Source organism: Penicillium lagena (genome assembly GCF_028827675.1).
Source record: "Penicillium lagena strain IBT 129212 chromosome Unknown utg000003l_segment0_segment0, whole genome shotgun sequence".
Taxonomy (NCBI): domain Eukaryota; kingdom Fungi; phylum Ascomycota; class Eurotiomycetes; order Eurotiales; family Aspergillaceae; genus Penicillium; species Penicillium lagena.
In genome coordinates this window covers 2,939,630-2,954,347 of record NW_026623224.1, presented here as the reverse complement: position 1 = coordinate 2,954,347, position 14,718 = coordinate 2,939,630, and the positions used below count along the sequence as shown (strand labels likewise).

At 54.2% G+C, this 14,718-nt stretch overlaps 3 protein-coding genes across 3 annotated transcripts; 1 reads left to right on the top strand and 2 right to left on the bottom strand.

Moving 5' to 3' along the window:
• Positions 1-1,808: 1,808 nt before the first annotated feature.
• chsE (chitin synthase class Va) lies at positions 1,809-7,506 on the bottom strand (the record flags this gene model as incomplete). The annotated part of the gene is made up of 3 exons (XM_056978334.1): positions 1,809-1,840; positions 1,896-7,336; positions 7,394-7,506. The coding sequence occupies 3 exons, from the start codon at positions 7,504-7,506 to the stop codon at positions 1,809-1,811; spliced, it is 5,586 nt and encodes a 1,861-aa protein (XP_056834366.1).
• Positions 7,507-7,859: 353 nt separating this feature from the next.
• N7510_006407 (uncharacterized protein) lies at positions 7,860-8,355 on the bottom strand (the record flags this gene model as incomplete). The annotated part of the gene is made up of 2 exons (XM_056978333.1): positions 7,860-8,089; positions 8,262-8,355. The coding sequence occupies 2 exons, from the start codon at positions 8,353-8,355 to the stop codon at positions 7,860-7,862; spliced, it is 324 nt and encodes a 107-aa protein (XP_056834365.1).
• A 712-nt stretch (positions 8,356-9,067) lies between these two features.
• Positions 9,068-14,539, top strand: csmB (putative chitin synthase; the record flags this gene model as incomplete). Its single annotated transcript, XM_056978332.1, has 4 exons — positions 9,068-9,363; positions 9,420-13,025; positions 13,076-14,388; positions 14,442-14,539. 4 exons carry the CDS (start codon positions 9,068-9,070, stop codon positions 14,537-14,539), a joined length of 5,313 nt encoding a protein of 1,770 aa, XP_056834364.1.
• Positions 14,540-14,718: the final 179 nt, after the last annotated feature.

Genomic DNA, 14,718 nt, shown 5'->3' with positions numbered 1-14,718 from the left:
TGGCCCTGTGGGTTGGACAGGGCGGTTTTTTGACGCGGAATGGTGGGAACGAAGATCGATCGATGAAGTGGGCACGCGGAATAATAAATCGAAAGGAATGAAGAGAAAAGAAGAAGAAGCAGAGGCTGAGCACACACAGGCAAAGAGGCGTCAGCAACGAATAGTAGCTAGTGCGTGTCCGGGCTAGGCACAGCTGGGGGGGCGGGATGGGGAGTGGCAGATCGGGAGGGAGGAAGCAAAGCAGGCCGACCTTACCGGAGCAGGTAAAGGGGGGTGGGTGATGATTTGGTGGAAAGAAAGAAGTGAAAGACGAGTGTCGTCAGTTTGTGCGGGTCCGTTGATTACTGGGTGCACAGCCTTCAAGGGAGAATCAAGGGACTTTTTCTTAGGTATACCTCGTGCTACGTTAAAAGATTAGTACAGAGCATATTCCTATGTATATTTTGATGATAATAATAGTAGCTACCCTCGAAGTCTTCACTGCTAGACCTATCCTGTCCTATACTACTAGTACTCGATCGACTTACCACTCCATCACGTGCCCAACTCGCACCATCCGAATCATTCCGCCCGTACAATACACCACCCGCGCCTGTCATAGGTCCCGGGAAGCACAACCCTGTACGACCCCGTACAGTCACTCCTCCACTCACGGTGAGCTGGGCACGATAGGGCCAGCCGGGTGGTCCGGACTCGGCCGCCGGGAGGGCAGAGAGCGCGAGCTGAGGGGTTAGGTTGGTTAGAGGTTAGTGAGCCCAGCAAATAATGGGCCGTCAGGCTGCGGGTGGATCGTGGCTTGTTAGTTGCTGGAGTTAGTTAGGGCCACGGTCCATACCGCTGGTGCCTAGGGAGGGCCTAGGCGACGATCTGGCCTCTTGTGCGCATCACATACTTACAACAAGGTACTTTTCCTCCGAAGGATCTAGACCAAGGTGGTCGATAGCACACACACACGCTCTCTCTCACTCTCGCTTTCTCTTTCTTTTCCTTTTTCTTTTCTTTTGGTTCATCTATACAAGAATCGACGGTAAATAAATACCTAAGAGTGGACAGGCTCATGTTTACGATCTGCGATCGAGTGGTCGACGTCATGATCTCGTATGGCGTGGGTGGTGGGTCAAACGCTCTTCAGCTCCATCATCGGTGGACGTGGTCACCTCGAGATTAATTCCTACTGGATGGACCAGCGAGGCGTGCTGCTTTCAAACTGGCCTGCAGGGGTGCAATCAGGTCCCCCGGGTTTGGCTGCCCCGGACAATGAACGAGCTGAGCTGAGTCGGGAGTGAGAACACACCCTGTGGTACCCTCTATATATAATGCTCTCACATGGGAATGGGATTAATAGCATCACGCCGTAATGCAAATAGTTGTTTTGAACTTGAATAATATGCAGTTGATTGTAAGGGAGCCTACAGAATAGCCATAATACCATAGAAGAATATTAAGTTTTCCAAGTAAACTGGCCGACGAAGCCCTAAATCCTCGATGTCCTACGCAAAGATGCCGGGGCCGTGCATAAAACGAGACCACAAACTGAACGTTCTAGAACCATGATAATTCACAATTCGCCAGATTCACACTCCTAAGGAGGCATTAGATTGAGATGCAATGCTTGCCGGAATAACGTATTTTATAAGACAGGATGAAAAACCCTTCGAAAATATTCAACAAATCCCCCAGACCCAAAACCATCACTCGCTGGAAAGAAAAAGCGATTCTCATGCAAATTAAAAAGTAAAGAGATGTCGCTCGAAAAACTAAGAAGTAATAACACAGTGCTCGAACTACGGCGTGAATAAGGGCGTTCTTCAAAGGAGACCAGACAGGACCGCTTCGGTGGCTATTATCAGGAGTTAGCAGATGTTCATTTGCAGTGGCGAGAAGTCAAAACATACCAGAATTAATGTATGGCCGCTTGGCGTCAAGGTTAACACCAAACCGCCTCTCCAGCTCCTGCTTGATACTCTTCTTGGTGACAGTCATCAAGTCGGCGGTGCGCAGGATTTCACGGATCTCGGCGAGCAGGGCATCGTCCGCGGGCAGATTGGAGTAATCTTCCATGCCCATGTCCATATCCATATGACGGCTCATCATCTCAGACGGAGCGAGCGACATGCGCGAACCGGAGGTAAGCAGCGGCAGATCCAGCTGCGAGGCGGGGCGCGAGCTGGGGAAGCCGTATTCGGACTGCGGGAAGGCATGCGACTTTGTACCGTACGAGTAACCCGACACCTCGGAGCGAGTGTCGTCGCGCGAGGTCTGCGCATCCCACAGCTCCATCTGATATTCTTCCCAGCGTTTCTTGGGAATAGAGGCCGGATCGAACTTGCCCTCGTCTGAGATGACGACCTTGCGGCCCTTTTCTCCGGTGATGATGCGAGTGTTGCCCCAGGTGAAGTCGTCCATGTTCCAGAACGAATAGAGCGGTAACGCAAGGGAGAAAACGGGAATGGCGAGGATGTAGACGATCATCCAGCCGACCATTTCCCATTTGCGCCTGACGATGAAGATGAACGCTTGCAGACCGTAGATGACACCGAGCAGAACAAACGCCGTCCATGGAATGACTGATGTATCTGTGACCATCCAGTATATCAGGTAGACGATATAGGCAACGGTGACGGGTTGGATGATGGTACTGAGCAGATCGACGAAGACAATAAACCGCATACTGAAGCAGCAGAAGCCACAGAGCTGCTGAAGTGGGATCAGCTCGATTAGATTATGCACGGTCGAGTTGATCCATCGGCGACGTTGCGACAAGAAGATGGCAAAGCTCTCGGGTGCCACAGTCCAGGCATGAGACCGGAAGATATACTTGGTCTTGAACTTGGGGTGGTGCTTAAGGAGCAGGGTCGTCAAATAACGATCCTCACCCAGGTGAAGCAAATTCTTCATGTGGAGTGTATCCACGCGGATCTCCGAGTAGGCTTCGACCACTTCCTGGCTGACGAACAGGGGCTTCCCAGTCTCTGCTGAACGGATGCGGTACATAGTAAAGCAACCAGGCAAGCAGGTGACGGATCCAAATAGACTCTCGAAAGCCTTGGTCAGATTGTGGGAGATGTAGTATTCGTACACCTGAATCATAGTCACAATGGATGTTTTGGCGTTCGACAAGGCCGTTTCTCCGCAGGCCCCAATCAGGCGGGTGTCCGACAAGAACGCGGAGACAAATCGAGTAGCTGCATCTGGCGCGACCACCGTATCGGCATCAACTTGGAGGATGTATTCGTAGAAAGTGGGATTGACCCCAATAATGTTCCGGATCTGGTGGTGCATCTCGAGCTCCATAGGACTCATAGGAAGATTGTAGTGAATACGGTTGAGGAAGCGCATGAGGACCATCTGAGAATCACGCTTGCCACGATTGCCGGGGCGCGACACCTCCGAGGGCTTGCCAACCTTGACGACGACCAAGTACGGGACAATGTGACCCTGAACCTCGTACAGACCCGAGTAGATTTTACCCATGTTGTGCTGCTTCATACCCTCGCCCAAACTCTCGAAGCTGAGGGGCTCCGGATCCACCGATTCAGGAACACCCAAGATGTCCAGGACAATTCGAGGCGTCGGACGGTCGTTACCTTGACCGATGATCATACCGTCACAGATGATGAGCAGAAGCTTGCGCTTGTCGTCATACCGCATACGAGCCATGGAGTCGATAGCACGGCGCAAAGAATCTTCGTCTTCGGTGTAGGCAGGGACCTGGCAGATGATGAATTTGTCCAGATTCTCCGGAAGATTCTTTTTGCCAAATTGCAGCGCGGCCAAGAACTTGAACGAGATAATGGCGCACAGCATGATCGAAATGGCAAGGATGAAGTACCGGGCGAATTGACACTGGACGGAATTTCGAGTGTCCACATGGCCGACGAAGAACAGGTTGTCGAGACACAACTGCATGCGCGAACGCAGTGTTTCATCGAAGGGAAGGTCTTCCCAATAGTGCGTCAGGTCTATCCCTGGCTTTTGTTGGAAAAGATCAACCAGCAGCGGGGCCATGTAGTCGGTGTTGATATCCATGGGCCCATCCACTCCCTTTGGATAGATCGGAACCCGGGGTCCTCCAAGGTAGTAGGTCAGATCGTAGACTTTTCCATTGATACTCCCGATGTTCTTGCTCTCTTTGCTCGCCAACGTCTGCAGATACTGAGGAGTATAACCGACGTAGCCTTCCTTGTAATTCGCACGCATCATGACCATCTGCTCATAGAACCAGTCTGCCTGCGGCAGGTCAGTCCAAGATCGGAAGTCGTGATACACGGAGTTGGTGTCGTAGTCAGTGGTGGACTCCTTGACATTTGAGACGTTCATGTTTGCACGATAGTCCAGCGGAATCGCTGGGTCGACATTTCCGCTCACACCTTGACACAAGGCCGAGACTTGGATGGGAAAGAGGTTGGTGGCATCGGTACCAGCGTAATTCTTCAGGGACGTTTGCGGCACGATATCGGGATAATGGCTGGGCATGAACTCACCCAGATTGAACACGATACCTCGAATGGCAATGAAAGAGTCTTCACCGTTTTTGCCGTTGTGGCTGCTGAGTTCGCCAACGGAGTAGACATGTTGAGTTGGGCAAATCAATGCAGGGAAGGCAACGATCATGAAGACGGCGACTGCACAAGCGAACCAGATGATCAGGTTAATTGCTAATTTCTCGCGCCAGGCAGTCCGCACATCCTTGCGTTTCATGCGACCAAACCACTTGATGAAGATATCCGGGATGTAAAAGGTGAGCAGGTAGACCAAGAACATCCAGCGACGACGGCTTCCCGAGACGGGGGCATCATCCACTTCTTCCATCCTCTTTTCGTTGCCTTTCTCCAGCATCTGTTCTCGTGTCTCCAGATTGTGAAACATGTCACCAGAGTTGAAAGCTGATGCGCCGGCCTCGGAGCGTCCGTCCAGCTCGCGGCTGCCGAAGTACCCGCCTTGTTTAGACTCATCCCCATAGATAAAGGCACCAGGCGACTGGTCGGAAGGATGAAGGAGCCGGACTTTTGCGTCCAAGTTTCCATGTAGCTCACCATCACCTTCGTCAGACCCATGAAGTCCGTAGGTTGGAACCACGCGTTCCCCAACCTTGGCAAGGTCTGCCCAGCAGCGTTCGCTCAGGAAGACACCCGTACTACCCACCCGAGCCTCGTTACCAGCCCATCGCTTCTCATCCAGGATGACTTCCGCTTTTTCCTTGTCACTGCCCACGACCAGGTTTCCGATCTCAGCCAAGCCCAAAAACTCCTCAAAGGGGATGAACACGCTGAAGTCGGCGTTTCTCAACCGCTGGCTGATCTCAGCAACGCCAAATGTCTGGACCTGCATCCTCACACATTTGCTGTCGAATTGGTTGGCCATGCGTCGGTCGTTGGGCTTGAGGCAGATCACAAAATACGGGTTGAGATTAGACGAGCTCAAACATTTATTGATGATATCGAGACCAGACAGGAACTGACCAGCGGCCCCTTGCTCTGGGCCAGCGGACAATCCACTCTTCCGGCCTGCCATGCTGAGTCTTGAGCTCGCTGCCTGGCTGTCATTTTCGCCTGTGTCTTCACTGTCGGCACGGGATGCGTCCGAGGAGGCGAGGCGGGACTGCGGGCTAACTTTGCGCCTGGCCATGCTCGGCATCCGCATGGGCTTCGAGCTGACTTGGGCTTGCATGATGGTCGTTTTCTCGCGAGGGTGGGAAACGGTCTGCAGAGCATCCTGACCGAAGAGGTCTCGCACGAAGTCACTGTGGGTAGAGTTCATGAGGTTCATCAGATCACCGGAGATGACCTCGCCATTCTCCTCAGTCAGACCATGGACAGAGTAGTCGACCTCGCCAGCAAAATGCTTGACGGTGAAGGCAGTCCGGTTACTCTGCGAATAGTAACCACCGCCGGAAGAACCTGAGTTGGAGTCGCCCACAGAGATAGCGGGGTTCTTGCCCTCGAAGCGCTTGCGCACGCTCTCTAGGAATTGGGTATCCGACTTGCCGCGCCGCGTTTGGTCGTCCAGGATACTCAACAGCCCGTTATTCTGCTTCAGAAGGCCACGTACGGTATCTGTGTTGTCAAAGTAGCTAGTAGCGGGCACGCTGATCTCCTCACGATCCAGGATGTCGGCCTTGTGGTCAAAGAAGGACCGCAGGCAGTAGTTGTAGAGGCACTCGGTTGCGGCGTTGCTGAGCAGCTGGTCCAAAGTGGACCCAGTCGAGGCTGCTTGAGCGAATCCCGGGAAATCGACAATGGAGATGGTGTTTGCAACGCTGTGCTCAGCCGCACAGAGTTTTTGGTTCACGGTTTCAATGACATAGGTAACTAGCAGCGAATAGATCATGCGGGCAAGAGCATCAGCGTTCTGTCGTGCGCCTTGCGGATCCAGCATGACCGTCACGCGCTCGCGGTGGATCATCTTCGTGCGGTAACCCAGGCTGATCTCGAGAGCCTCGACGCTCAGCCCTAGGAATGCCGCCACGATGGCGAGCACATCCTTGTTTTTCACCACGGTAACCATCTCTCCGCCCTCGTGCGAGTAGCCGCCGCTTTCTTCGGCACCGGTGGTGGTGGACTGGCCAGTAATAAACTCGAGCTGGCCAATGTGAAGAATGGTGGCCAGGACCTGACAGATATCGGCAATCTCACCGCGGGAAAACTCGAGCTTCCGCAGAGCAGTCTTGAAGTGCTGGAAGCCTTCGGTGTCGTTCACTCCAACCTTCAACTGTGTTGGATGGCCCAGATACCGCCACCGCTTGTGGCTCAAGGAGCCTTTCCCGCCGCCCGTCTGGATATGAACGGAATTGTCGAATCCCAGATGGGTCTTCTCCGCCGCACTGGTGCCGGCAAGCAGATAGTACAGTACATGGAAGCTGCGCTCGCCCGTGGGCACGGAGGAGATGCGGCTGCGTTCCAGTCGGTAGTCGATGATCTTGCCGCCGATGAGCGTGGGGCTGACCGAGGAGGATCCATCATATTGAAGTTCGAGGAAGAGACCGGCCTTGGAGGCAGTGGGGGTAGTCACGGATTTGGTGGTGGTCAGGGTGTCGAAAACAAAGGCGGCGTAGGACAGCTTGGAGGAAAGTGGGGTGGAGGAGAAGGACAGGAACGATGAGAGCAAATGCGAGCGAATGGTGGTCTTGCCCGATCCACTTTCTCCCAGGAACACCACCGCCTGGTTCTCCCCCCGCGCCCCTAAGCGAGTGAAGGCGCGCCGGGCGAGATCTTCGGCTTCACCGGCGGCACTGCCTTCCTTGCCGCCATCTGGACCCTTCGTGGCCGTGGTGTAGGTGTTGAGGCTGATGAGGGCCTGTGATGAAAGACGAGCCGTTGGTAGACCGACATGGAACCTGGGACATGTCGATTAGCGCTGGCTTGACCATGGATTGGGATCATGGTTCACTTACCGGCTGGCCAGATGAGCCGTCAGATGCGTATCGGACTGTAGATGTGCTGGTAGCGACGGGAGTGAGGACTGAGCATGCGCCGGGGCGCTGGCTGTGTTCAAGTGGCTGGCCATGGTGATTGGAGCCTCCACGACGAGGTCTCACAAAGAGGGAGGAAGGCGACCAAATCGACGGAGCAGTAGCAGCTGGCGTAGACACCAGGCGCTCCGTTGGCCGGGAATGAACGTGGATGGGGGGCGTGGAATGTCCGCGCGAGTGGAATGAACCCCTAGTTCGATGTTGACGACAACACCACACACATAGAGGGAAAAAGCGAGTGTGGGAAGACTGAACGAGTGGAAAGGTATGCAAAGTTGGAGAAAAAGAAAGGGACTGGGAGGAGCGAGATAAGACCGACTGGGGTTTGGTCAGAAAGGAAAGAAAAAAAAGAGGCGTACTGGGAAACACAAAATACTAGCTCGGGCAACTAAGAAACATCTAAGAATAGGGCTGTCGTGATTGGGCCGGGTGTCTCCACCGGATCGGCCTGGGAGAATCCTCTGGGGCCGAGTGGACGGCGAGACGATTCGATAGGAGGTAGTAGCATGTCGTATGGAGAGTCGTCGTCGTTGAATCCGATCGGAGTGCCATCACTGATCACGACCAAGTGAGCCAACGGAATACTGATCTTGTGTCCGTTGTCCGAGTCTTTCGCCTCTCGTCAAGCCAGGGTCTCAGGTTGAACACATCCCCACTTGGGCTACGGGTATTTAACAGGGTCTCGGGGTTTGCTCGACAGGTCACTCCCGTTCGGGCAATACATAATACATATTGGCACCTCCTTGCAAGTGGTTCGGTGTATAGGTCAGATCGCGAACTCTCCTTTAACGTCTCGGGATCGAGTTCCTCAAACCAGGGATGGTAGTTCCAAGGTTGAGTGCGGTATGTCCCAGCGCGCGGAATGTATGCTCGAGATGGTCCATAGTATGGAAATAGGACCACCCAAGTGAGCTAGTCTCTGCTCTCTGAGTGGCGCAGTTGATCACCAGCGCTGAAGTTTTTGTGAGACATGGGCCAAATTTAGCCCGGAGTGACGGTACCGCTACTTACCAATACCCAGCGTTCGATAGTGTTCTGGAGCCGGTGGAGCTGTGTCAGATGCTCACGGGGAAGAAAACACAAAAAACACAAACAAGAAAACCATCAACAAACAGAGGAAGAGAGAGCGTAGAAATAGGAATTGTGAGCAGTCACCGACGGAAACACTGGTAAATTCGACTGCTCTGATTGTAGGTGCAATTGCAAATCCTGAACGGGCCTGAGGAACCTTTCAAGTCTGGGAAAAGTCGATCATGCCATGATGGATCGCCCGTACTGCCTCCGCGTATTTTTCAAACAACCGAGTTTCTCCCCATTCTTTTGCTGCTCCCCCGACCGGGCTCATTCATTCTTTTCTCTTCTCTCTTCTCTCTTCTCTCCATCTCTCGTTCCAGTCACTCGCTTCTCCCTCTCATTTGATTGATTTCTCGCAGCTGCGGCGGTTGTCGGAAATCCTCCCCTTTGTGCTCCCCCCACGCCATCTACTGGCAACAGCAGCACCACCTGGGGAAGCGCGTGGTGTCCCTCGCAGCAGCAGGGCTGCCCATGTGGTATTAAGACACACACCGGACACTGCTGTATTCATACTTCATCATCATGTCGAACCGCTATTCGGTCTTCTCGACCCAATCCGCGGGCCTATCAGCCGGGCCGCGGCCACAGCATGCGACGCAGGTCTCGACCACGACCTTGCTGAATGCTCTACACTCGTTCTACACCGCGGGCCAACCTTATCAGCTTGACGCAAGCACTAGCCTGGTCGTCAACTCCTGGGTCACCGCGGCTACCACCCTCCCTGATGGCCGCAGCGGAGCCACGGTCGACCGCGACCTGGCCGTGAGAGCTTGGGAACATGCCCGGCGACGGGCAGAGGATGGCTGTGTTGTTTTAGGGTAGGAGACATAATCCCCTCCCAAAAAGAATGTTCACATAGCTGACCGCATAACAGCTCGACACATCAGTCCACCCCATCCCTTCTAGAACCATTTCTCGCCGCGCTGCCACTGCCCACTCCGGACGCTGCGTTCGCCGCTCTAGCCGCCTTGCGACCCTTTCTTTCTGCAGTCACAGCGTTTAACCCGTCTTACACCCTGCACTCGGCCCTGTCGGCCTCCTACACCTTGACGCTGCAAGGAAACGTCGTTGACCTCTCTCTGGCTCTGTCGACCTCTGGTATCAACGTGCGGAAGGGTCTGTTAGAAATTCCGAGCGAGGCGGGCTATCGTGCCTTTGATGTCTTTTATTACCTTCTGACCTCCGCTTCCTCGGCCGCGGAGCGTGAATTCCTGGGTCTCAAGGATCTGTCGGCTTACACCCTGCTCAACCGGTCCGGCACGTATTCGCCTCCATCCTACCTGCCGGCCGCGGACGATGCAGCGGCCGCGGAAGACTTCCGGGCCTCGTTAAAGACCATTGGTATCAAGGGAGCGGCTCTGCGAGGCTTACTGTCTGTGCTTGCAGGTCTGATCAAGCTTGGTGACGCAGCAGGCTTCCAAGTGGACGAAGAGGATCTGGAAGAGGTTTGTGAGGATGTCGGTGGTCTACTTGGTTTGGACCCGGAGATTCTGCTGCACAAATGTTCTACAGATGAACGCGAGGTCTTGATTAGTGGAATCTACGAGGCACTGGTGGATTGGGTGATCAGGCAAGCGAACGAAGCGATCGCAGCCGAAGTTCAAAACACGCTGGACAACGACTCTAGCAATGGCGGTGCCGGCGCTCGGTGGGCGAATGAAGACACTGTCAGCCTGGTCGTGGTCGACATTCCGCGGCCCGCTCTCGGCAAAGCTATTGCAATGAGAGGCGTCTTTGACGACAACCTGGGAATCAACGCCGAGATGAAGGAGGACGGAATTCCCATTCCCCCGATAGGGTCTTCTGTCGTCAATGAGATGACTGGTGCAGTAGCCCAAGTCGAGCCTGACCTTGGCATCACTACCGGCGCGGCTGGACGAGAACGTGAATACGAGCTCGACAAACGACAGGGGGTCCTGGAGAAGGTCGGAGTGGAGATTGAAGGGGACTCTTTCCTGCGACGAGTGCTCTTCCCCGTGGATAATGAGGGCATCTCTGTCGGTAAACGAGGTCGCTTCGATCTTTCCACTATGCTCGGCAGCAGTCGGGTGTGGTACCATCTCTCAGTCCACCCCACCGACGACTCGCCAGACAACTTGAACGGTTCCACTTCAGTCTGGTCAGCGGGCGCAGTGTCACGCCAACTGCGAGACTGGCGATTCCCTGAATGGGCCAACCGACGCCTGAAGCAGCTCGACTTCACCGCCGATTTTGATGTCGAGGAGTTTGTTGATCGCTACGCGCGGTTAGGCTGCACTGAAGGCCAAGACGGTGTTGAAAACTGGATCATGGAGAGGGGCTGGAGCAACGGCGATGCCGTGGTTGGCCACCAACGGGTCTGGATGAGAGAGAGTGCATGGTGGGAAGCCGAGTCCATGCTCGATCTCAAGCCAGATGAAAACCCCCAAAACCCCTTTGTGTATGGTGCGACCACGTACGACACGAGCATGGCTCCTGCTGCCAATCCGCTCGGTGAGGCGACTAGCCTTATGGGGAGCCGAGACGATATCCTCATGCAACAAGCAGGCCTCGCAGCTCCGAGTGTTTTTGGAGGAGCCAAGTCGATCGCCCCGAGCATGCCATATACCCATGCCGCTAGTGGCGGTGACTATGGGCTGGGTCTCAAGGGGGACGACAAGAAGGGCGACATTGCATACTATGACGACTACGGCCGATACATGGGTGACCTCGATGCCGAATTCGGAGACCCCAAACACATCGAGAAGAAACAGATCACTGCGGGTCGTCGGATTTGGGCAGGGTTTGTCTGGGCGCTGACATTTTGGATCCCATCCTTCGTGCTGAGGTTCGTTGGCCGCATGAAGCGCCCGGATATTCGAATGGCCTGGCGAGAGAAACTGGTCCTGGTGCTCCTGATCCTGCTTTTCAATGGGATTGTTTGCTTCTACATCATTGCATTTGGTAACTTGCTTTGTCCCAACAAAGATAAAGTCTGGAATAACCAGCAGGTCAGCTACCATACGGGAGATAATGATTTCTATGTCAGCATCCATGGTCGGGTCTACGACATCAGCAAGTTCTGGCGGTTGCAACACAGTGATAAGACTGGCTACAACACTGACGCGGCCAATATGGAGCCCTTCGCCGGGTTGAACTTGGACGGTTATTTCCCTCCCCCGCTCGTTCGATACTGCGCCCCATTCGTCACCAGCCAGGAAATCCAGATGAAGAACAACGACTCGACCGCTGTCCTGTACACGAACGCGGTACACTCTTCCGGCCCGGTGGAGCAGCCTGACCCGAACACGAAACTCCACGAACTCAGCTGGTACCAAGACATCTTCCTCCCGAAGATCGCCAATTACTACAAAGGTGAATTGGTGTGGTCGACGGGCACAATTCAAAGTCAAGCCAATAATTACCAGCGGTATTGGGTTATCATGGACCAGAAGGTTTACGACTTGACGAACTACTTTTACACGATCAACCAGATGGCCGGTTACAAGGGATATGAATTCCTGCCGGAAGAGGTCACTACGCTCTTCAAGAACTTTCCGGGAACCGACGTGACCGATAAGTGGCAAGACACACCGGCCTTCCGCAATGCCCAGACGTGCCTGGACTATGTGTTCTATGTTGGCCAGGTCGATTTCCGCGACTCACCTCGATGTACGGTGAACAACTGGATTCTCCTGGCCTTCACCATCCTGATCTGTTCGGTGATCCTCGTCAAGTTCCTTGCGGCTCTGCAGTTAGGATCCAAACGTCGACCGTCCCCGCAGGACAAGTTTGTGATTTGTCTAGTCCCAGCGTACACGGAAGGCGAGGATGCATTGCGCAAAGGGCTGGATTCATTGACGGCACTGCAGTATGACAACAAGAGGAAGCTGATCTGTGTGGTCTGCGACGGTATGATCGTTGGTGGCGGAAACGACCGGCCTACGCCCAAGATTGTTCTGGACATTTTGGGCGTGGACCCTAAGATGGACCCACCAGCGCTGCCGTTCAAGTCCATCGGCCAGGGGAGCGAGCAGCTCAACTATGGCAAAGTGTATTCTGGTCTCTACGAATACGAGGGTAACGTCGTGCCCTATATCGTGGTGGTTAAGGTGGGCAAGGAGTCCGAACAGAGCAAATCCAAGCCCGGCAACCGAGGCAAGCGAGACTCGCAGATTCTCATGATGAACTTTTTGAATCGAGTGCACTACCGGGCTCCCATGTCGCCGCTGGAGCTGGAGATGTTCCATCAGGTCAACAATGTCATCGGCGTGGACCCGGAGCTGTATGAATACTGCTTCATGGTCGACGCAGATACCAGCGTCAAGGAGGATTCTCTCAACCGGTTGGTTGCGGCATGTGCAGCAGACGCGAAGATTGCTGGCATTTGCGGTGAAACCAGTCTCCAGAACGAGGAGCGGAGTTGGTGGACTATGATTCAGGTCTATGAGTACTACATCTCGCATCACCTGGCCAAGGCATTTGAGTCCCTCTTTGGGAGTGTGACCTGTCTTCCTGGATGGTATGTTTTTTGTTTCCCCCGGTTGATTTCGATATACTGACTGTTGATAGTTTCTGCATGTACCGTCTCCGGACGGCGGACAAGGGACGCCCTCTGATCATCTCGGATAAAGTAATCAAGGAATATGCGGACAACGACATCGACACCCTTCACAAGAAGAATCTCCTGTCTTTGGGCGAAGATCGGTACTTGACAACGCTCATGACCAAGCACTTCCCGACGATGCGGTACAAGTTCATCCCCGATGCGTTCGCTAGCACTGCTGCTCCGGAGACATGGGGCGTGCTACTGTCCCAACGACGTCGCTGGATCAACTCGACCATCCACAACCTGGTGGAACTAGCAGCACTCAAAGACCTGTGTGGTTTCTGCTGTTTCAGTATGCGTTTTGTTGTGCTTGTCGACTTGCTCGGAACGATCATCCTCCCAGCCACCTGCGTCTACCTTGGATATCTCATCTACCGTGTCGCCAGTGGTACTGGCCCATTCCCGATCATTTCGATTGCAATGCTGGCGGGTGTGTACGGCTTGCAGGCGATCATCTTCATCATCAAGCGACAGTGGCAGCACGTCGGATGGATGATCATCTACATCATTGCATTCCCCATCTACAGCTTCGTCTTGCCACTGTATTCCTTCTGGTTCCAGGATGACTTTACGTGGGGTAACACCCGCGTGGTTATCGGCGAGAAAGGCGACAAGCGAGTCATTGCTGTGGAGGACGAAGGGTTCGACCCGCGTAGCATTCCGCTCCAGCGCTGGGATGACTATGCCATGGCTAACAATCTCCCTGGCCGCCGTGGCGATTTCGGCGCCAGCCAGGAGAAGGTCTACTCGACCGGCCGGTACATCGACGAGACGGCCATGGAGATGGACGACATACACTCGCAGTACTCGTCTGTCCGACCGGCATCCACCATCCTGACCGGGTTCCCCGGCCAGGCACGCCAAGTCAACCCCTACATGCCCCCGCAATCCCCCGGCCCGTTCATGGGCGGCGCAAACATGCCAGGCAACCGCAACTCGCACATGTCGAACTTCTCCCGGTACACCGACTACCCGCAAATGGGAGGCGGACCCCCGACAGCGCCGTCGCGGCACATGTCCGTCGGCAACCTCAGCGCCTACCAAGACCAGCCCAACCTTCACTCGAGCCGACACAGCATCGGTCTAATGCAGAGCACGGAGAATCTGCTCTCGAACTCGCGGTCTCGCAGTCCGATGGGCCAGTACCCGTCTCGACCGGCTAGTACGGCGTTCGATTTCCGCGGTGGCAGCAGCGGACCCGACGAACAGGCTATCACAGAGGCTATCCGGAGCTGTCTAGGCGAGGTGGATTTGGACACGGTGACCAAGAAGCAGGGTAAGTTTTGTTGCTCATGTGTGATGAATCATTAGCTAACATCTCATCTCCAGTGCGCTCTCTCGTTGAACAGCGCCTCCAAACCTCGCTCACTGGCGACAAACGTGCGTTCCTAGATCGGCAGATCGACCAGGAACTGGCGAATATGTGATTTGATTCTGATTTGTTTTGTTTGTTTTGTTTTTTTGTATTGACTTGGGGAAGATATTGTAATAAGCATTTTTCATCACAGCGCTGTGTTACTTTCCGTCATTTTCGGCATGTCTGGCGTTTTTCGGAGGAAAGAAATACTAGCAGCATCCAGCGAATCTAATGATCACTACTATCTTT